At 37.6% G+C, this 23974-nt stretch overlaps 1 protein-coding gene and 1 long non-coding RNA gene across 2 annotated transcripts; one reads left to right on the forward strand and one right to left on the reverse strand.

Moving 5' to 3' along the window:
* Window positions 1-17403: 17403 nt before the first annotated feature.
* LOC105049855 (ubiquitin C-terminal hydrolase 22) lies at window positions 17404-21726 on the forward strand. Its single transcript, XM_010929624.3, has 3 exons — window positions 17404-18440; window positions 20182-20297; window positions 20659-21726. The coding sequence occupies exons 1-3, from the start codon at window positions 17662-17664 to the stop codon at window positions 21342-21344; spliced, it is 1581 nt and encodes a 526-aa protein (XP_010927926.1). The 5' UTR covers window positions 17404-17661; the 3' UTR covers window positions 21345-21726.
* On the reverse strand, window positions 20827-23732 carry LOC140859659 (uncharacterized). The gene is made up of 3 exons (XR_012143353.1): window positions 23541-23732; window positions 21069-23454; window positions 20827-20963 (listed from the first exon to the last, which is right to left on the reverse strand). It is a non-coding gene; the product is annotated as an uncharacterized lncRNA (long non-coding RNA).
* Between the last annotated feature and the right edge of the window lie 242 nt (window positions 23733-23974).

Genomic DNA, 23974 nt, shown 5'->3' on the forward strand with positions numbered 1-23974 from the left:
TGAGTTAGCGGATGTGGGTTATGGGTTGCAGGTTATCGGGTAGAGTTAAGTGGATTCAGATTATGATTGTCGGGTGTGATTTTTTTGAGTTACGGGTTATCAGGTAATGGTGATGGGTTATTGGGTCGGCGGGTCATGGCAGTCGGTTGGTTGGATTGGATTAGGCTTGGGTTATGTTGGATTTGGTGTGAGGGTCAGAGTTTAGAATTGGATTTGGGTTAGGGGCTGTATTAGGGTTAGATTTGTGAATAAGGTTAGGATTAGAGTGAAGCGAAAATTCAGTGCAGGGGCAAAATGATAATTTTAAATTTTTTTCAAAATTACTATTTTACAGCGAAATTATTAATTAATCTCATTAATTAATACTAATTAACCCTACACTAGGATCTAAATATGATACAACAGCATGCATTTAAATTTGAAATTCAAATTTGAAACAGTAAACTTTTTACTGTACTGTGTTCAGAACACATCACCTTTTGCGGGTAGTCGATCACCGCAATCTGATCATCGTCGGAGGGCTCTGATCGTCACGTCGCAGCTACACTAGTGTCTGGTCTCTGTGGATCGTCCACATGAAGCTCCCGTCTGATCGGCTCCTCACGAATGCCAGTTCGTGATTTCACCCTTTTGATGGCTGATGTTGATCGAACTCCTTCGATCGATGTGTGCCGACTTTTCGAATGCTCCGGATCATCTGCACGATTGGTTGAGAGGCTGATGGATCTCTCCCTGAAATTTGGTGGACTCACGACACTCGTGGCACACCAATCTCACTTCCCGAACCCTAGGTAGAAACTCTAGGGTACACACCAAAAACCTTGCGCCCAATTTTCTTTCTTTTCTTTCTTTTTCTCTCGGAAGGTTTTGGACCTTCACCTCACGCATAAGGCTTCCTAATGCCCCCACTTTTTTTTCAAAATTTTTCTACGCACGCTCCAGCTCCCTATCTCTTTTAAAACAGTTCAAAACGTGTCTTATCCGCGTGAGAGGATAAAGACAAGTGGTTACACATTTGAATTCAAATCAAATTTGAATTCAAATGAAAACCAACTCATCCCTATCCACTTATGGCGTGAGAAGAGAAGGGCGTGGACTCTTTGTGAGTGGAAAAGTTTCACGAGAAACTCTTTCTCGTGTGAATTATGTGGCACACAAGATGGATAAGCTTGAAGGCAAAAGAGATAAGTTATCCATTCAAATTCAAACACGCTTTGAATTTGAATGGTTAACTAATCAGCTTTATCCATCCATATTGGCACACAAGAGTGGGCGTGAGAAGGGCTTTGCATGAGAAAAAATTCACGAGAAGTTTCTTCTCATGAATTCAAATGGGCGCAGAGATTTAAGGTGGTGCAGGGATTCAAATTCAAATGGTGGTTTGATCTTAATTGAACCAACCTAATCAAAATAGGTTAAGCACAATTAGACTAAATTAAATCCAACTTAATTAGGCTTAATTAGGCTCAATAAAATTCTAATCAAATCAGAAATTGACTAAGCCCAACCCCTGATCAAATCAGGGACCAAACTATCTCGACGATTAGGTCAACTCTTAACCTAATCGGGTCAAACCCAACTGAATCCAATTCAATTGAACTTGATCCAAAAATAATTACTCAATCAAATTGAGTTAATTAGCGATCAAATCACTAATTAAAATCTCTCATAATTATTAAGTCCAAATCCGATGGGCAATCGGGTATCAAAGTTCATCAATATGAAATCTTGATCGAAGAGTTCAAATTTCAAATTTGAAATTTGAAATTCAAAATTTTGACCCCGGTACCCAAAATGTGTGGAACTCATGATCAGAGAATCCTAATTCTCAATCATAGAGTCCCAGACACATAAGACTCATAATCAGCCATCAGATCAGAAAGAAACCTCTAATGTGTGTGACCCCGCAGGTTCGAACCTAAGCCGGTAGCACAGGAACCAATTCCTGTACTAATCGAAGTGACCATATAGCAATGGTACCCGACGACCGGATAGGTCGAATAGTCGCAATCGCAACATTCAGAACCTACGTGAATATGGTTACCGTATAATTCATCCCTTTTGACCCCTATGTTTAGGACGACTCAGGGTTAAACTGTCAACCCTGATGAGATCATCCGAATCGTGCTCAACTCAATTAGTCCTGTGACTCCTCACTAGGACTATCCTGGTCAAGATTTTGCTAAATTGAAATACGACTGTACACAGCTCCTAAACTAGAGTGGTCAATCCTATCTTGACACACGCACCGACAAGTCAAGTACTTGACTACACCCAGCAGCCTTCCGTCACTGAATTAAAAATTCAGGTAGTCTAGTGCCTAAGTGCAGTGAGTTGCTTGCAAGTCATCATGACGGTCTCAGGTTGGAGGGACATTTATACCCATATCCCATCGGAGCAAATCTTGACAGCAGAAATAGCTCCGGAGTCGATCACGTTCAGTGCAGATGTACCATTACGTCTCACCTGTATGCCATACCAGTGTCTCCACACTCCTTGGTTATGAGGACAACCAACCCATATGGTACACAACGACTTATGCTCGATAAACATTGTCGTCCTTGGTAACAACGTATCATTTGGTCACGAACAGGTTTAAGGACTAAGCGACAAATCCTCCTTTGTCGAGTCTAAATAGTCCTAAGGACTTCACCACAACACAGGAGTTCATTAGAAGATGAAACATTTGTGATGAAAAAATATCAAAATAACTTTTATTTATTTATAATTCATGTACTAATACAAAAGGAGCACAACCGTCAACAGGCTGACGATTGACTTTGGAATACTATTCCCAACAATCTCTCACTTGGCCTAAAGCCAATCGGTGCAGTATCTAATACCCATCTTCGACTTGTAGTCGTTGAACTCCTTCACCGCAATGGCTTTAGTGAATGGGTCAGCCAGGTTCTCCTTTCCGTCGATCTTCTGAAGGTCGACGTCACCTCGATCCACGATCTCCCAGATGAGATGGTAGCGGTGTAGAATATGCTTCGTCCGCTGGTGTGCCTTCGGTTCCTTCGCCTGAGCAATGGCTCCAGAGCTGTCACAGTAGAGCAAAACTGGACCAACAAGGGAGGGTGCTACTCCGAGCTCGGTGATGAATTTTTTCAGCCACACCGCTTCTTTGGCAGCATCTGATGCAGCAATATACTCCGCCTCGCATACTGAATCAGCCACAGTGTGTTGCTTGGAACTCTTCCAGCAGACAGCCCCACCATTAAGGGTAAAAATAAATCCTGACACACTCTTGCTGTCATCGCGATCAGACTGGAAACTAGAGTCTGTAAACCCTATAAGTCTCAAATCCGATTCACCATATACAAGCCACTGGTCCTTAGTATTTCTTAAATACTTCAGGATGATTTTAACAACCTTCCAGTAATTCTCCCTTGGATCAGATTGGTATCTACTCACTACCCCTAGTGAGTATGCCACATCTGGTCGTGTACATGTCATGGCGTACATGATAGATCCCACTGCCGAAGCATATGGAATCCTACCCATACGCTCTCTCTCTTGAGGTGTTGTCGGACAATCCTTTTTCGAGAGAAAAATTTTATGGCCTATCGGTAGATAGCCTTTCTTAAAATTCTCCATGCTGAACCTTTTCAGCATTGTATAATGTACGTGGACTGGGATAAGCCAAGCAACCTTTTGGATCTATCCCTATAGATCCTCATCCCTAGGATGTAGGAAGCTTCTCCCAGATCCTTCATGGAGAACTGTGATGATAGCCAAATCTTTATTCCCTGTAATGCAGGGACATCATTTTCGATTAAGAGAATGTCATCCACATACAATACAAGAAATACTACTACTGGATCATTAGCCCACTTATAAATGTAGGGCTCTTCTCCATTCTTAACGAAGCTATATGTTTTGATTGTCCTATCAAAACGTATGTTCCAACTCCGAGATGCCTGCTTAAGTCCATAAATGGACCTTTGTAGCTTGCATACCTTAGACTCATCTGTGGATGTGAACCCTTCAGGTTGTATCATATACATCTCTTCGTCCAGCTCTCCGTTTAGAAAGACTGTCTTCACATCCATCTGTCAGATTTCATAGTCTAAATGGGCAGCTATCGCAAGCATAATCCGAATGGATTTGAGCATTGCCACAGGAGAAAACGCCTCGTCATAGTCTATACCATAACGTTGACGATATCCCTTGGCAACCAGACGGACTTTATAGGTCTCCACCTTTCCGTCTGCGCCCCTCTTCCTCTTGAAGACCCACTTACACCCTATGGGTTTCACTCCTTCGGGTGAGTCAACCAATGTCCACACATCGTTGACCTTCATGGACTCCATTTCAGATTTCATGGCCTCTAGCCATTTCTCAGAGTCAGATCTCTACATTGCATCCATGTAGGTGATCGGATCCTCATCATTTTCATCAAGTTCGACAGGATCGCCATCCCGGACCAAAAAATCATAGTATCTGTCCGGTTGATGTGGTACTCTACCAGACCGCCTTAAGGGTGCATAATCAATGGGCTCCAAATCTGATCTAATCAAATCTGGTTCAGGTTCAGTAACATGTGTCGATTTTTTCACCTGTCGAACTTCATCAAGTTCGACCTTAGAGGCAATAGTTCCTTCACTAAGGAACTCCTTTTCTAAAAAGATTGCCTTAAGGCTGACAAACACCTTTTGCTCATCGACAAGGTAGAAATAATATCTTTTAGTCTCTTTTGGGTACCCTATAAAAATACACTTGTCAGACCTAGGTCCAAGCTTGTCTGTAATTAAACGTTTAACATAAGTCGGACACTCCTAAACCCTAAGGTGCGAGAGTACTGGCTTACGTCCTATCATATCTCATATGGCGTTTTGGCTACAGACTTACTCGGAATTCTATTTAGAAGGTAACAAGCCGATTCGAGTGTATATCCCCAGAGGAAGATCGGTAGACCAGCAAACCCCATCATGGATCGAACCATATCCAATAAGGTCCGATTCTTCCTTTCAGACACACCATTATGCTGTGGTGTTCCAGGAGGAGTCCACTGAGAGAGAATCCCATTCTCTCCTAGATACGTCAGAAACTCATTGGAAAGGTATTCACCTCCTTGATCAGATCAAAGAATTTTAATACACTTTTCAGTTTGTTTTTCTACCTCATTTCAGAATAGTTTGAACATTTCAAACGACTCTGACTTATGCTTCATTAAGTAGACATACCCATATCTCGATAGGTCGTCTGTGAAGGTTATGAAGTAGAAATATCCGCCTCTTGCACTTGAGCTCATAGGTCCACATACATCAGAATGTACCAGACCCAAGAGTTTACTGGCTCGCTCAACTTTTTCAGTGAAAGGTGACTTGGTCATCTTTCCAAGAAGACAAGACTCACAGGTTGGAAGTGATTCATAATCACCAAGTTCAAGAATTTCTTCTTGAGCCAACCTATTTATCCTGTTCTTATTGATATGACCTAGCCTACAGTGCCAAAGGTAGACTTCTGACACATTATCTATTCTAGGGCATTTACCGAAGTTTTGAACCACATTAACAGGCTGTGATAGTAAGTAAATTCTATTATTTAATTGTCCAACAAACATTATAACACCATTCAAAATGATATTGCAAATATTTTTTTTTATTAAAAAATCATAATCGTACATGGCCAAAAGGCCTACAGAAATAATATTTAATAAAAAGCTTGGACAATAGTGACATTCACTCAGAATTACATTACGAGAATTGATTACAAGACTCATAATTCCTAAAGCTAGAACTGAAACTTTGCTTCCATCTCCAACATTCAGGAACCTCTCGCCTTCATCAAATCTCCTACTGACCTGCAGACCCTGTATCGAATTACAAATATGATAAGGGCTTCCGATATCCAATACCCAGGCAGTAGTATCACAAATGAAAAAGTTGCAAGGAGTTATCATATAATTACCTTGCTTCTTCTTCGGCCTGTTCGGATCCAGGGAGGCTATGTATTGAGGACAGTTCCTCTTCCAATGCCCCTGCTTCTTGCAAAAGAAGCACTCCGTCTGGTTCTGATCGGGCTTGCGCTTCTTGGTCTGACCCTGTGCAACCGTCCCAGCATGAGGCTGCACCTTCTTGTTCTTCTTCTTCTTATTCTTCTTCCCCTTCCCAAAGGGTCGACGACGAGAAGAAGATCCTCCCACTACATTCACCGACTCCTTATGGAGCTGGTGATCCTTCTCAAAATTCTGCAGCAACCCCAACAACCTGTGGTAGTTTACTGCAGGCTTTGTCATTCGAAAATGAGTAAGGAATGGGAGGAAGGACTTGGGCAAGGAATTAAGGATCGCATCCTTACCGAGCTGCTCGTGCAGAGGAAAATCTAATTTGCTTAGGCGCTCAATCATCTCGATCATGTACAGTCCATGATCAGTGACTGAGGCCCTATCCCTCATCCGAGCATTGAAAATGACACAACTAGTTTTGTGCCTTTCAACATCGTCAGGCGTGCCAAAAGAGTCGTTCAATATTTGAAATATCTCCTGTGGCTAGGCGTTCTCAAACCTGCGGCTGAACTCGTCATTCATTGCTGCCAGCATAATACATCGGATGGTGGTGCGGTCATTAAGCCACTTCTGGTAAGTGTCTCGGATCGTCTTACTAGCGTTCGGAGCTGGCTCCTCAGGTGCTGGATCCGTTACTACATAAAGGATCCGCTCATGCTCAAGGATGATTTTCAATTTTCGATACCAGCTATCGAAATTAGGTCCCATGAGCTTGTCATTATCTAATAATGACCGGAGCAACAGGGTAGTGGTCATAGCTGTATAAAGGAAAACCAGACCTCTATTAGTACATAAATTAATACTAAAGACTTGGACTTTAGTCTAAAATTTTTTTCAATATTTTTACGAACTGGTAGCCTCAACCTCCAATTCGAGGAATTACTTTAATTCCTTAATGGGTACTAGAATCCACACAGACTACACACGAGCCCAACTTTGGTTGGTCAACCCATGTGCATCTATGGGTAGGTTCTTAATCAGTTATTTCTCTAAATAACTTTTAGTAGTTGATTTTGCCCTAGAACCTAATCAGTAGGCTTTGGCCTCCACTGAAAAGATCTGGTTAGGTCCAACCATTAACATGACTTAATTTGGTGAATCAGACCAACAAATGATCAGGCCCGACTTTGACCGGCCAACCTAACCACCATCAAAAAGACTCAACCAAATTATCATATTATGAATGATAATTCCATTAGCCAATGAGTACCAGGCCTTTGGGCCTCCAATGATCATTGAACTAATGGACTCATTATCACTCACTTAATGGGAGGCATTGACTTAGTTATCATTATAACTTAATCATTTTAGGAACCTAATAATTTTTGAGGATTTTATTAAAGGATAGTAGAGAAGAAATCATCCAGCCAATTTCAATCCTCCCACTGACTTCAACAAGTCAGATTAAAAAAGGATTTAATTAAAGCTGGCATTAGGAGCACCTAAATCAGTCACACTGATTTACCTAATGACATGGGTGAGCTCTAATCACCAAGTGATCTAATCAAAATCTAACTTACCAGATTGGCCAGGTAAGTGAGATCAGTGGTGGGGATTTGCCATTAACTCGTCAATGATCGAATCAATGTGAGTAGCTCCCGCTTAAGAACCACTGATCAAAACTGCCAAACTTACCTTAGACACCAACCGGTTCATTAGTTTTAATTTTGATCAACTTAGTAAATAGGACTCCACCGCGTAGCCATGAATTAAGTCCATCTTGGTCTAGTTAAAGATATGGACCCATTCAACTACAACTATTGAAGTTGAGTCTAGAGTATCCTTGACCTAATCTAATTCAACTTTTGATTAGATTTGACCAATTACTCCATTTAGTCTATTTTTAAGCTAACCTTAGGTCTAACCCAATTATGGACCTAATTCATCTAACCCATTGACCCACAAGTTTATGCAATTATCTTAGGTCTTAATTCACAATTCTAGACTTACAAGACAACACTTAATTTTTTTAATTAAGTACTTGGGCTGATGGATCAGGATTTGACATTTTGAAAATAATTTTCAAATTTTGAAAGATTTTATTTTCTGTTCACCAAATGTGTTGACTCATTTCACAAACGAGTCAGCACAATTCATAAACAGCAATCCTATTGCTCATTTCATAACAAAAAATAACTCAAAATAAATCATAATTTTTTTTTTAGATCTAATCTAACACATTCATGATAAATTTTATAATTAAGTCCTTTCGCTGCTTCATCGGTATGAGATATAATTGCATCGACACCCCTACCGCCATAGGAGACCCCATCGAATAGGAAGAGAGGGCCTTTAAACCCTACTTTTCTCCTATGACCGGACGGCCATGGCAACCAACCCAATTAGATTACTTGCTACTTGGATCAAGTATATCTAAATATACCAATTTCAAAATTTAAATTTTGAATTTTAAATTTTAAATTTCAAATTTCAAATTTCAAATTTGAGATTTCAACCAAATTTCAAATTTCGAATTTCCAATCTTTGAATTTTAAATTTTAAATTTTAAATTTTAAATTTCAAATTTTGAATTTCAAATTTCAAATTTCAAATTTTAAAATTCAAATTTTAAAATTTAAATTTTAAATTTTGAATTTCAAATTTGAACTTATAGATTACACCTTAATCTATGCATGCATATGTATATCATATTCTAGAACCATGCTCTGATACCATTTGAAGCGAAAATTCAGTGCAGGGGCAAAATGATAATTTTAAAACTTTTTCAAAATTACTATTTTATAGTAAAATTATTAATTAATCTCATTAATTAATACTAATTAACCCTACACTAGGATCTAAATATGATACAACAGCATGCATTTAAATTTAAAATTCAAATTTAAAACAGTAAACTTTTTACTGTACTGTGTTCAGAACACATTACCTTTTGCGGGTAGTCGATCACCGTAATCTAATCATCATCGGGGGGCTCTGATCATCACATCGCAGCCATACTAGTGTCTGGCCTCTGCGGATCATCCACACGAAGCTCTCGTCTGATCGGCTCCTCACGAATGCTAGTTCGTGATTTCACCCTTTTGATGGCTGATGTTGATCGAACTCCTTCGATCGATGTGTGTCGACTCTTCGGATGCTCCAGATCATCTACATGATTGGTTGAGAGGCTGATGGATCTCTTCCTAAAATTTGGTGGACTTACGACACTCATGGCACACCAATCTCACTTCCCGAACCCTAGGTAGAAACCCTAGGGTACACACCAAAAACCCTACACCCAATTTCTTTCTTTTCTTTCTTTTTCTCTCGGAAGGTTTTGGACCTTCACCTCACGCACAAGGCTTCCTAACGCCCCCACTTTCTTTTTCAAAATTTTTCTACGCACGTCCCAGCTCCTTATCTCTTTTAAAACAGTTCAAAACGTGTCTTATCCGCGTGAGAGGATAAAGACAAGTGGTTACACATTTGAATTCAAATCAAATTTGAATTCAAATGAAAACCAACTCATCCCTATCCACTTGTGACGTGAAAAGAGAAGGGCATGGACTCTTTGTGCATGGAAAGGTTTCACAAGAAACTCTTTTTCGTGTGAATTATGTGGCGCACAAGATGGATAAGCTTGAAAGCAAAAGAGATAAGTTATCTATTCAAATTCAAACACGCTTTAAATTTGAATGGTTAACTAATCAGCTTTATCCATCCATATTGGCGCACAAGAGTGGGCATGAGAAGGGCTTTGCGTGAGAAAAAATTCACGAGAAATTTCTTCTCGTGAATTCAAATGGGCGCAGAGATTTAAGGTGGTGCAGGGATTCAAATTCAAATGGTGGTTTGATCTTAATTGAACCAACCTAATCAAAATAGGTTAAGCACAATTAGACTAAATTAAATTTAATTTAATTAGGCTTAATTAGGCTCAATAAAATCCTAATCAAATCAGAAATTGACTAAGCCCAATCCCTGATCAAATCAGGGACCGAACCATCTCGATGATTAGGTCAACTCTTAACCTAATCGGATCAAACCCAACTGAATCCAATTCAATTGAACTTGATCCAAAAATAATTACTCAATCAAATTGAGTTAATTAGCGATCAAATCACTAATTAAAATCTCTCATAATTATTAAGTCCAAATTCGATGGGCAATCGGGTATCAAAGTCCATCAATATGAAATCTTGATCGAAGAGTTCAAATTTCAAATTCAAAATTTGAAATTCAAAATTTTGACCCCGGTATGCAAAATGTGTGGAACTCATGATCAGAGAATCATAATTCTCAATCATAGAGTCCCAGACACATAAGACTCATAATCAGCCATCAGATCAGAAAGGAACCTCTAATGTGTGTGACCCCGCAGGTTCGAACCTAAGCCGGTAGTACAGGAACCAATTCCTGTACTAATCGAAGTGACCATCTAGCAATGGTATCCGACGATCGGATAGGTCGAATAGTCACAATCGCAACATTCAGAACCTACGTGAATATGGTTACCATATAATTCATCCCTTTTGACCCCTATGTTTAGGACGACTCAGGATTAAACTGTCAACCCTGATGAGATCATCTGAATCGTGCTCAACTTAATTAGTCCTGTGACTCCTCACTAGGACTATCCTGGTCAAGGTTTTGCTAAATTGAAACACGACTGTACAGAGCTCCTAAACTGGAGTGGTCAATCCCATCTTGACACACGCACCGACAAGTCAAGTACTTGACTACACCCAGCAGTCTTCCGTCACTGAATTAGAAATTCAGGTAGTCTAGTGCCTAAGTGCAGTGAGTTGCTTGCAAATCATCGTGGCGATCTCAGGTCGGAGGGACATTGATACCCATATCCCATCGGAGCAAATCTTGACAGCAGAAATAGCTCCGGAGTCGGTCACGTTCAGTGCAGATGTACCATTACATCTCACTTGTATGCCATACCAGTGTTTCCACACTCCTTGGTTATGAGGACAACCAATTAATATGGTACACAACGACCTATGCTCGATAAATATTGTCATCCTTGGTAACAACGTATCATTTGGTCGCGAACAGGTTTAAGGACTAAGCGACAAATCCTCCTTTGTCGAGTCTAAATAGTCCTAAGGACTTCACCACAACACAGGAGTTCATTAGAAGATAAAACATTTGTGATGAAAAAATACCAAAATAACTTTTATTTATTTATAATTTATATACTAATACAAAAGGAGCACAACCGTCAACAGACTGACAATTGACTTTGGGATACTATTCCCAACATAGAGTATGGTTAAGGTTTAGGGTTTGAGTTAGGGTTTCACAGGTGACGGCAGCAAAAGGGGGGAAGGTTAGGGTTAGGGTTTCACAGGTGGTGGCGTCAGAGGAGGGAAGGGAGGAGGTAAGGCGGAAGGGAGAGGAAAAGCCTATGAGTAAGATGGAATAGAGGAAATCCAAGGAAAAAAAAGATTTAGGGTTAAAGTTGGGGTTTCACAGGTGGTGACGGCAGAGGAGGGAAGGTTAGGATTAGGGTTTCACAGGTGATGGTGGCGGAGGAGGGAAGGGAGGAGGTAAGGCAGAAGGGAGAGGAAAAGCCCACGAGTAAGGTGGAATAAAGAAAATCCAAGGCAAAAAAAAAGAAAAACTCATAAATGATTAATGAAAAAAATAGATAGAAGAAGATGGATGACGGTGAAAGGTATCGGTATGCCGATGCCCCACCTTGAAGATTTATAAAAAAGAAACATAGAAGGTATGCCTCGCCTTGAAAATGCATCCCGATGTCTAGCCACCGCTGTCGCCTGTGATGGGATTCTGAGCACCAATGATCGACCGTTCACCCTCGATGCCGGCACCACCTTGCATTGGCCACTAGTGGTGGTGCTACGCATCTCTGTCGTCGACTCTGCAGTCAGGGACACTAACCTTTGGTTGGACCTCTCCCTTGGGTCACTACGGAATGCATCCTCGATTGGAACCCAGCTCCTCGCCGCCTTCTCTTGCCCCGTCTCCCTGCCAAAATGTATCCCGACTCCTGAGGAATAAGAGATTATTTATAAAGATCTATATGAAGAACAAAAGATTATTTATCATGATGTATTAAATGCAGTGGAGAATGATATAGGTGGTGTGTTTTTTGTATATGGTAATGGAGGGACTAGCAAAACTTATCTTTAGCAAACAATTATTCTGAAAATTTATTCTGAAGGAAAGATCGTTCTGACAATTGCATCTTCGGGAATTGCATCATTACTACTTCCAGAAGGTCGAATAGCACATTCAAGATTCAAAATTTCAATTCAAGTTGATAAATATTCAACATGTGAAATCAAAAAGGGAACTCAACTTGCAAAGCTAATCAAAAGTACAAGTTTAATAGTTTGGGATGAGGCTCCGATGAATCATAGAAACTGTTTCGAAACACTTGATACTCTTATAGATATTTTAGAAATAGATAATTTGGATACAGACAAAAGATCATTTGGAAGTAAAACTATATTGCTTGGTAGAGATTTTAGACAAATTCTTCCAATTGTTATTGATGGTAGCAGAGCTAACACAATTGATGCATCAATAAGCCAATCATATTTATAAAAATATTACAAAATTTATGTTTTGAAAAAAAATATACGACTGTTTAGTAAAAATATGGATGAGGAATACAGAAAAAAATTTATCGACTTCAGCAAATGGATTCTCGATATTGGTGATGGAAAAATATCAGCATTAAAACTTTCGGATGAAGAAGATGAGGCAAGTTGGATAGAAATTTCAGATACCTTCTTGTTGAATGCTAATAGAAAGTTTATAGAAACTATTACTTCAAATATTTATGAAAATTTTAGGAAAAGCTATGACAATGTTAAATATTTAAAACAGCGAGCTAGTATTACTCCTACAAATGAGACAGTAGATGAAATAAATATACATTTACTTTCTTTGGTACCAAACGAAGAGCAAATTTTTCTTAGCACTAATATAGTGGCCAAAATATTAGCTAATACTGTTTTTGAGGATGTTCTATACCCTATTAAAATTTTAAACTCTTTGAAATTTAATGGCATTCTCAATCATGATCTGAGATTAAAAATGTTTGTTCCAATTATGATATTATGGAACATTAATTAAAGTGCAGGACTCGGTAATGGAACCAGACTTATAACAATCAAATTGACATCTAAGGTGATTGAAGCAAGAATTATTACTGAAAGTTATGTTGGTGAAAAAGTTTATATTCCTCGGATTGTGATGCATGTAACAGAAACAAAATGGCCATTTATTTTCAAAAGAAGATAATTTTCGATGAGGCTCTATTATGGAATGACAATAAATAAAAGTCAAGTATAAATATTGAAAAAAAATTAGATTATATTTATCTAAACTGGTACTTACTTATAGCCAGCTCTACGTTGCTCTTTCGCGAGTTAGCTCACATGAAGGTCTTAGAGTTTTCACAAACAATTACCAAAATATATCAAAAATATTTATCAAAAATATTGCATATAGTGAATTTTTTTTGGATTTACCTGCAGGTATTTTCTTCTAAAAAAATTATAATATGAAAAATATAATTTATTTTTTATTTTTCTTTACAATTTATAGACTTATGCTTATATAAAATATAATTATTTTTTTGAAACAGAGTAAAAACCAAGGAATAGAATATAGTTTATTATTGTAATTATCATTGAAAAGATGCAACTAAAAAATTAAAATCAGAGTTGCGTGAATATGGGACTCAACGGATCCAAATATCGATAGTCAATTGATAAATATTGATTGCATTTTACGTGATGAGAAGGTTGGTATATTGATTTTTTTAAATTGTATCTTTTTATGAACTGAATTCATTTTGCTGTTCAAAAATATTATTTGTTTTATATAGGGTTAAATGATCCAAACATTGATCCGAAAAGAGAATATTTCACTGTTCAAAAATTTTCTCATAAAAGAAAACACCTATTCTTTTGAAAATTTCAACGTTGCTCCAAACAAAAAAAAATTTAAAGCTATTATGCATCAATATTTTATTTACTTCAATAGATAGACAAATATACATTAGATTGATGATGTTACGGTTTCTATACCACTCTAGAAATTTCAGCTTATTGGATTTGCGGACTTACCATCTAGAAACTATAATGATATCCATTTAACAAGTAAAGCAAAAAAAATAAGAAATTTCATAAATTTTAAATAATTTTGCCTTTTAAATTTTTCTATTTATTTTTTAGATGTGATAGGTCATATTACAACTGCTAATTTCTTGAATAAACAATTGTGAGACAAAAATCAGTCTTCCAAAGAAACCTGAAAATTGAAAATTTGGAGTAAGAAACATAATCTTAATTTTTTCTAACAATTTATTATATGCAAATATTTTTTTTATAAATTTTTTATATTTTATAGTGTGGAAAAAATATCCATCACATTTTGGAAAAAATTACTGAAGAATTCAATGTGAAAATAATTTGTCAAATACAGCGGACAGGTCCGATGGTAATTATTTTGACGGACATGACTGTCAGAATGTACAAAAATATATTAACTTCTTAAAAAAAATTATTATAGTTTGATGATAATGTTAAAATATTAATTATATTTTGTATATGCAGAAAAAATATATTTGTCAAGTTATTCTGTATCCAAATGGTATGCAAATTTCAGAATTTTGGAGATACAAGAATACCGAAGCAGGTTATAAAAAGTCAAAAATATAAATTTATATACTACAAATATTAAAATATATGTCCAATAATATTTAACTATCTATATCTTGATGCATAAGAGGATTAATAAAACAATACCAACAATTATATTTTCGGAACATGGAGAAGGACCAATTGTTAATCTTAGGCATGAAGCTATAATTAATAGAAAAATAATCAAAAATTGTTAGAATTAGATCCGCAGAATTCTCTAGTATGATATTTTTTTTTTTGTAAAAAAATATGTATATCATATATCACAATTTTTTTTTCAAAGAACAAAATTTATATGTAAAGTAAAATTGAGAAAAATTAATACGTCTCACGAATGATGGTACATAATGTATTATAATAATAAATTTATAATTAAAATTTATGATAAAAATTTTGATGCAATCAGTGCAACAAGATTGACCAACTTCTAATGCCATGGTATAAAAATAAAACCTTTTCTATCACGCTAACATTTTAGAAAAAAAATATAATTTTAATATTTTTTATCTAAATAAATAAATATATATATATTTATTATCTAAATTTTTAAGATACAAATTAAGCATAATAGTTGAGGACAATACTAACGATGCAATTTTTATTATATTTAAAAAATTAGTTCAATAATTAATTGACATACTAGCATTCAATCTCACTATAGATCTAAGATTGGACAGATTTATCCTGTCGAATGTTATCAAAAGAATTATCGATAACACCTATACCTCTCAAGTTTTGTTTAGTTCACAAAACTTTGATTCCAATAATCATAATTTTTGGGTTACAAAATTATTTTGAGAAGATAATGTTCAATGGAAAGTACATATGAAACGTCCGATTTTGGACCTTCTACGTTGCAAATTCCGGATGAAATATTAATCACGACTCCCAAAAAATGTGCACTCAAAAATTTTTGACCAACAAACTTACTTCGTAACGTCATCTATTATGATCAGTTATCAAATATTTATATCAAATATTTAATACCATATCTATTAATCTTTTAAAGAAACTTATCTATTTTTTAATTGTGTAGGGAGTTGGCATCACCACCGCAGGAAAAAAAATTTCGTACCATATAGATTAATTTTGCCTGACCAATTTATTTTCTTCAAAATAATCTCAAAAAAAATTATGAAAAATATTGATGTACCATTTGATCTTTTCTTCAGCACAGATGCAGAAGGGACCTTTGAAAATGAATAACTTTTGTATATATATTTTTAATAAAATTATATATTAAATTTGTTTGAACTTGTAAAAATAAATTCGAATAATATATGATATAAATTTATATTTTTGATCCGGATCGCTGCACAGTGCGGTTTTCTTGCTAGTTATGGACGAAAGTATTGGTTCAAAAGAGTTTGCTTGCAGAATTTTGCAGAAAAGGCACGTAGGCTTTCCCCTTTTTTTGCCGGAAAAAGGTTTTTTTATTAGATTGCAGGGCCTTAACCTTTTTGCCGGAAAAGGTTTTTTATTAGATTGCAGAGATTTTTTTATACTTTATTAAGCCACCATGCCTCAAAGACATCGACGGCTTAGAGAATCGCTCAAAGACACCGAGGGCTTATAGAATCGCTCAAAAAAAAGGAAGTTCCGGCCTTTTTCTGGCAACTTCTGGTAATTGATATTTTTGCAAAATTCTGATCTGAAAAATCGGAGACTTGGTAATTTCTAATTTTGAGCTTTCTGGCTTTCTATTGCACAGATATATTTGTCCCTCTTTTTTTTTTTTAGATATATAGTTTTTGAGGAAAAGAATCAAATATATTTGCCAGGCGAAGGATGTCGTTGTTCAACTACTTGCACTTGGGAGCCATGCCTGAGCTATACTTTTTGCCCGTGAACTTCTAGATTAGCAAAATTTGGAAAAGTCAGGATACCTTAGCTTCATTCAAGATAAAATAGATCTTGTTCAGTCTTAAAATGTTCCAATTAAGTTCCACGTGCATGTACACGTGTGCTCACATGTCACAACTGAGCCATAAAATGCACTAAATAATGCTATCTAAACTAAGGGCAACCAGCATATAGTTTCCATGCCCCTGCTCTCCAAAAAAACAGAAAAAAGAAATTGCTTTACTTGTACCCACAAACGGACAAACCCAATGGATAGATTCGTGTGCATATTAAAGTAGATATTTAGTGATTTTAAAAAAAAATATTTATCAAACAGAATTAATTTATTTATTGAAATAAAAATTATCTTAAAAATTATATATATTCATATTCACGAATGATTTGGTTTGGTTCCAAAAATCCGTGCAGCAATACAAACTTTAGTATTTCTTTTTTATAAGACTGATAAAACAAACTTTAGTAATTAAGATAGTATTATTGTTATTTATTTGGAAATGAGATCATAATTTTTCTACATCAGTTTTAGCTTTACTTTCCACTAATGATGTTTTCCTAAAAAACCACTTAAATCAACTACAATATAAAGGAATATTGCAAAGGCTGGTTTCGTGGCTTTCTAGAAGCTATTAAATGTTGGCTTATCAAAAAAATTGCAAATCAAACTTATTAACATTTATCAAAAGAGTTTCCGGTGCTAGAAAATTAATACTTCCACAGTTCACAATAAAAGTTCTTCCAACTTTCATTATCTCTTCTAAAATTCTTAAGACTTTATATTTTATAGCACACAAAAATTAATTAATATGACACACCTTGAGGCAGCCTTAATTTTACCAAGTAGTGTCAAAAAACAGTCTCAATATCAACTCAAAGCGCAGTCACGGAAATGAATGGAAGACCAAAAATAGGTCGGTCATCACAAGGTCTATCTTTCTCTTCCCCTATGAACCGGAAGTACGAAGCATAAGATCCAATCTTTCTTGCTCCAATCACCTCTGAGTCCAAATCCACCAAAACCCAAACCTTTCTCCGAAAGAGAGACCCCTAACAGAGAAAAAGCTCCCACCTTTCCTCGTTTTCTCCTCAATTCTTCTATTCCTCTTCCTATCTGTACCTTCTCCAATCCAAATCCATCCTCTTTCTCCGCGCCAGAAGATGGCCTCCACCCGGAACCCCTCCTTCACCAATCCAGATCCCTGCTCCCACCTCGCCGAGTATCGCCAAACCCACGGCTTGAAGGGCTACAGCTCCCTTCAAGCCCACCTCCGAACCGCCCCCAGCGGCCGCACGGCGATCGGAAAGCTCCCGTCTTTGATCCGCTGGTGCGCCCTCTGCTCCCTTTGCCGTGGCCGCCTCTACCTCTGCCTGATCTGCTCCTCCGTCTCCTGCTCCGACCATGCCGCCGCCCATAGCCGGTCCAACCCCGGCCACGACATCGCCGTCGACGTCGACCGAGCCGAGCTCTTCTGCTGTCGCTGCGCCGACCAGGTTTACGATCCCGACTTCGATATCGCCGTCATGGTGAACCAGATCGTGAAGCTGCCGGAAAGCCGGGAGAGCGGCCGCGGCCGGAAGAGGAGGGCGAATCCGGTGAATTTTAAGGACGGGGGGTTGAGGGAGGCGGGTCTTGGGGCGGGCCGGGCGGTAAAGATCCAACCTTGCCACCCTTGGGGGCTCAGAGGGTTGAATAATTTGGGTAATACTTGCTTCATGAATTCCGTTCTTCAGGCGTTGCTCCACACGCCGCCGTTGAAAGATTACTTCTTGAGTGATCGCCATGGCCGGGAGTTCTGCCGCCGGGTGAGGAGGAGGACGAGGAGATGGGGGATGGTGTCAGGGGAGCTGCCATGCTTGGCTTGTGATGTAGCTGGGGTGTTCTCGGAGGTATTCTCTCGGGATCGGAGGCCGTATAGCCCTGCTCAGTTTCTCTACAGGTGAGGCATTTTTTTGCTTGCATTAATATGTTTTAATTCGTAAAATTGATGAATTTTGGTTGTTGGATATGCCAAGTGTTTCGTTAGTTAATGGCAGTAATTTTTAAAAGCTCTTCAGAGATGAAAACAGAATTAATTTTATTGATATAGGATGTAAATAAGATGCTTAATGATGTAAGCTAGCATTTTGGTTGATCATCTGTCAGATTCTTGAGGACTTTCAGTGTTTCCATTCCATTTTCTAAATTGAGAAGCTCAATTGATGTAATTGATGTTAAGCATTGAAGAGTTTAAAAGATCTGTCTATTTGATCTATTCTATCTTTAAGCTTTTGCATTTCTTAGTATATCTTTCTAATCTCTATTGGATGTAGCCATTTGTAGACCACCTATAGTCTCAAATTCCCCTCTTGGAACTACATCCTGTATCTTAACTTTTCTCTCCATTCACTTTGCAAGATTTGAAGACATGCCGTTTTTGTTATATGCTATTCTTCAGTCACTATTCCTTTTTTCTGCTCACAAATTGAAACTTTATTGATAAAATGCATAGCCCTTGATAGCGTAATCGTGCTGCACTAAAAGGATTTTTGGACAAGCTTGCTTAGGAAGGCAACATGCCATTCAATATTGGTTCAGCCATTCATAAGGTTCATTTGACGTCCCTACACTGCAAACTTTTTGATTTCTTCGATTCATCTTGTTTATCTGTGTCTATGGCTTTCTTGTATACCAGCTAATGGTTTTGAGCAATTCTCTTCTAACTATGTAACCACATCCTTCACTGATCTTTTCCTCCATTTTTCTCTTGGTTTGGAAGTTTCAGATGTCATCTTTTCCTCCATTCTTGCTGACAATATGACAATAGACACGATAACAAAGAAAAGTGGGTACAAAAATGGACTAAACAAGTAACTAATATTGATGTCCGATATCCTTGATCATCATTTTTTATGCGTTTCTTTCCCTGTTGAGAACAACTTGGGATTTAAGCTCTTGTGACTTTATAATGGGGTGTATTTGTTCAGAAAGACCCATGTCTAAATTAGAGTGCTTACCTGTATATTGAGTAACTATTTTGTGCATAAACAATCTTCTGCTTTATATATAACTATTGTTGGATACTCTAGCAAGCTATGAAGCTAAACTTATGCTTTAGTTATGACCAGCATCATTAAACTAGATTAGTGTGAGGAAAAAGAGAAGGTAAAATTCATGGAACAGATGATCTGCATCCACGTCTGAAATCAGTCGCAGTGAGTTGTACAGGACCAGGACCTTAAACTATCCATATTAGTAAATCTGAAGGAAATCCCAATGTTGAATTAGTAAATTAGAATGTCTTTCAAAGTTATTTGAAATTTGCTTTTGTTATTCGTTCCATGTTAATTCCTTTTGTTTCAGGTGTTTAATGAATGGATAGCATAGATTAAACAAAATAGGCATTCAACAATGAATAAATCTATGTTAAAATGGGGTTCACAAATTCTAGATGAAAACAGCCAACTCTTTTTCAAGGAATCAGGGAAAACTTATTTAATTGTATCTCCAATCAGTCATACTGAATCACACACTTAGACTGCTGTAGCCTAGTCAGATACATCATTTTGAAGTTATTCTTTCCACCATCACAGACTTTTTTCTGATATGATCTGTATGAACATATTCCTTTCCCTTTTTCCTTGGATTATTCGATGGTGAAAATTTAAGGCAGTGTATGTAATTATCGGGTTCTGTTGCAGTTGGTGGCAGCATTCATCAGACCTTGCCGGCTATGAGCAGCAGGATGCCCATGAGTTTTTCATCTCAATGCTTGACAGGATTCATGAAAAGGAGCAACCTGACCTCCAAAACAGAGGTAGGTGAAACAATAATTAAGTAAAATTTTCTGTGTATCCAAATCCAACCAACAACCTGTATCCCAATTTTTTGATTCAGCTTTATGGGCCAATATATGATCCAGAAAATTTTGACAATGTTTCATGGATGACCCTTGACCAGACAAATCTTTGATTTGGTGCCAAATTGTTGGCCAAGATGAAATTTCTGCTTGCATACCATTTCTGTGATATTCTTAATATTGTCACTTTCATCCAGTGACTTAAACATCAGCCGTTACGTGCCACATACTTAGAAAAGGAAAAAAAATATTCTATATGAATTTAGCTTTTGATTTTCTCAAGAGTTCAGCTGCTTGATAATTATTGTTACTGCTGCAGGAGCTGGAGATTGCCATTGCATCGCACATAGAGTATTTTCTGGGGTCTTGAGGTCGGATGTCACTTGCAGCGTCTGTGGTTTCACTTCTACCACTTACGATCCATGTGTTGACCTATCACTTGACCTGGAGCCATGCAATGGAATGAAATCCAATGATAATTCCAGAATTTCTACTTTAATGGGATGTTTGGACCTCTTCACAAGGCCTGAGAAGTTGGGCTCCGACCAGAAGCTATACTGCCAACACTGTGAAGTGAGGCAAGACTCGGTGAAGCAGATGTCCATCCGAAAGCTTCCATATGTCCTGTGCTTCCACGTCAAAAGATTTGAGCATTCCTTGATCAGAAGAACATCAAAAAAGATAGACCAGAATTTGCAATTCCCCTTTTCGCTCGACATGATGCCATACCTATCTTCATCCATCATAAGGAACAGGTTTGGCAATAGGATCTTTGCTTTTGAAGGTGATGAATCGGACATGTCGAGTGAATTTTCTTCCGAGTTTGAGGTGTTTGCTGTCATCACCCATAGCGGAAGGTTGGAATCAGGCCATTATGTCACTTATCTTCGGCTAAGAGACCAATGGTATAAGTGTGATGATGCTTGGATCACCCAAGTGACCGAAGGTGTAGTGCGAGCTTCACAGGTCTACATGATGTATTATTTGCAGAAGCATGGGAAGTGAACTATTTCTTATAGCTTCATGTTATGGGGGATGACCTAACGGCCGTGCCCATGAGAACCACGCTCTCCTGGTTGCTTGCAAAGAAGAACAGTAGAAATAACTGATTGAAGACCTCTGCTAAGAGAAGGTGATGACATGAATATAAAGAGAAAATGTAGTCCTTTGGTTACCAATTGATGATTCTTTGATTGCTGAAGTATGATGCCATCTACTCTGTACCCCAAAAAAAGGCTTCATATTTTATAACAATTCTTTCATCACTTTTGCTTTGCATTCTTCGGTTCAGATTCAGGGTTAGCATGTTCTACGGTGGAACTGTATCAGAAGCATGACAGGAAAACAGTCTTAAGTATCACTATGATCATCTTAAAATTGAGACCTATGCCATAGTTGTCTGTTTATGGGATTTTGCTGTGGTAATTAATATATATTGCACAGATGGTAAGCGATGTCCAAGGTTGGTAGACTGGTTTGCTTGAGAATGGTCACTTAAGAGTCCCTTGTTCCTGTCAGCCAGCTTCCCCTTGTGGAGAACGCTCGGATTGTTAGCTACGGCAGCAGACTGGTTGCTTCAGAAAGCATCGAAGCACGTTTTTGCCACCAAGAAGGCTCTTATTATTGGTTTGGACTAAACAATAATGATTCATTAAATCCTATCATGGAGAAATATTTCTTATTATTGGTTAGTTCGCACTAAAAGGTAATGTTAGTTCTGACTGCTTTCATTGTTGTTGCCCTGTGCTTACCCATATTTGTCTGTGCTCTAATCCACTTCTTATCCTTCTTGTTCATTTACCCTCTCTCTCTCTCTCGCTCTTTCTCTCTCTCTGTGCAGATTATTCAAGAAACTCCTGGTCCAACATTTAGTGTCTTCCATGACCAACAAATTTGCTGGCCACTTGACTCTCCCAAGTATTTGGTGACCAGTTTATAGAGGCCCAAATAACACAAAATCAGAACCCTAAAGTAATTGACGTTTGTCCTCTGGATTGACCGTCATTTTATGTTTGATTTCTCATGACTCAAAAACTATCTTGTCTCTCATTTGTGAAGGCCATCCTAAGTTGAAGTCTCCAGTCCTTTAAGCATTTATGCATAACCGTGTATACAACTCTGTGCAGAAAAACGCATAATTGTTTACCAATCACTGGCCTAACCATGTATAAAGATGATGTATAAGATGCTAAATGTGAAGTGACAGTTCAACAAAGGACCATGTGTTAATTACTCTCACCATGATGAAAAGAGGTTGTCCAATGCTTGCTAAGAACCGTTTTGGCATTTTGTTTACCATTTTTTCTTTCTTTCTTTCTTTTTTCCTTCTCCAGTGGAAATGCTACCTATTAGAATCACCTTGGTTGAATACTTGGGGAAAAAAATACACCAATATACAAACCTAGAGTTTCCTTCCTTCCACGTCGGCAAATAAGGAGTGAAAACGTATATTGATTCTTTCCGCTAATTCCTCACAAGTAGGGTTGAATTGGTTTGAGAGCAGTTTGGATCCATTACAATAGTAGCTAGATTCAACTAGCTTTGAATCCATGCTTCGGATCAGACTATCCAAAATTTTTTTTACTATGTTAGCAAAGATTTAAGAAGGCAAGGTCATGATTAATCCATGGAACATGAAAAAGAGCAAACAAGAAAATTAAAAGTTTAAGACCAAATTAATATTTTAAATATAGTAAGATCCATTCATTTTCACAGCAAAAAAAATTATTAAAACCGATTAATTCATAATAGAAAAAGAAGAAAAAATTTCCAAAAAATTAAAAGGACATACTCCATTAAAATCACTAGAGAAAAAAAAGAAAAGAAGCAAAAAGAGATCTATGAAAGCGATACATTATAAGTAAAACCATCTCATATACAATTTTACCCAACAAAAATACAACTAAAAAAAGATTTTTTTTTAAAAAAAGGTCATATATGCTATCTTAAAAAGGAAAATCTTTGCACGGCTTTGCTATTTAGATAGAGCAAGGCCACACAATAAGCTAGCACTCGGCACGTTCGATCTATGCAAAAGGTGGCCGGACTGCCCACCAAGTGTTGTCGCAGCCGGAATGGAAGTTTTTGCACACGTAATATAACAAAACATGAAACCCTACAAGACATCATCAAGCCCCCGTTAATAGAACCCTAAAAAAGAAAGGATAAAAAAAAAAAAAAAAAAAAAAAAAAAAACTTTACCGAGAAAGGAATGACAGGTAGATGCTGACGGCGAAGAAGAGGAAAGGTGAAGGTTACATAGAAAGCCCCTCCTTCTCGTCCTATTTATAGAAGCTTTAGGGACCTAGCTTTGGTGTCTAGGGTTTCGGGCAGCTGTCACGGGCTGCCCGCTGCAATAAAAAATAAACCATAGATGGCCGGGTTCGATCCATCGATTTGGCACCGGACGCGTCGTTTCTTTCTTAAATACGCCCCAACCAACGCCTTACGCGGTTGCGCCCACGAAGCGGGACACGGTTTTGCATCTCCATTACACGTGGCATTAGTTTACAAGTGTTAAACAAGATTGCTGTTGTGGATTTTGTTCCCGAACTCTTAAAATAATTTATAGCAAGTGGAAGGCATCTGGACAAAGAGGCGATGTTGGGGTAGTGCTTTATATATTTAAAATTGGG

This window comes from Elaeis guineensis, chromosome 8 (genome assembly GCF_000442705.2).
Source record: "Elaeis guineensis isolate ETL-2024a chromosome 8, EG11, whole genome shotgun sequence".
Classification (NCBI taxonomy): domain Eukaryota; kingdom Viridiplantae; phylum Streptophyta; class Magnoliopsida; order Arecales; family Arecaceae; genus Elaeis; species Elaeis guineensis.

Excerpts from the sequence above, each read along its gene's own strand:
- LOC105049855 (XM_010929624.3), top strand. The coding sequence starts at position 17,662 with ATGGCCTCCACCCGGAACCCCTCCTTCACCAATCCAGATCCCTGCTCC. Across the intron at positions 18,441-20,181 it reads CCTGCTCAGTTTCTCTACAG|TTGGTGGCAGCATTCATCAG; the intron begins GTGAGGCATTTT and ends GTTCTGTTGCAG. Across the intron at positions 20,298-20,658 it reads ACCTGACCTCCAAAACAGAG|GAGCTGGAGATTGCCATTGC; the intron begins GTAGGTGAAACA and ends TTACTGCTGCAG.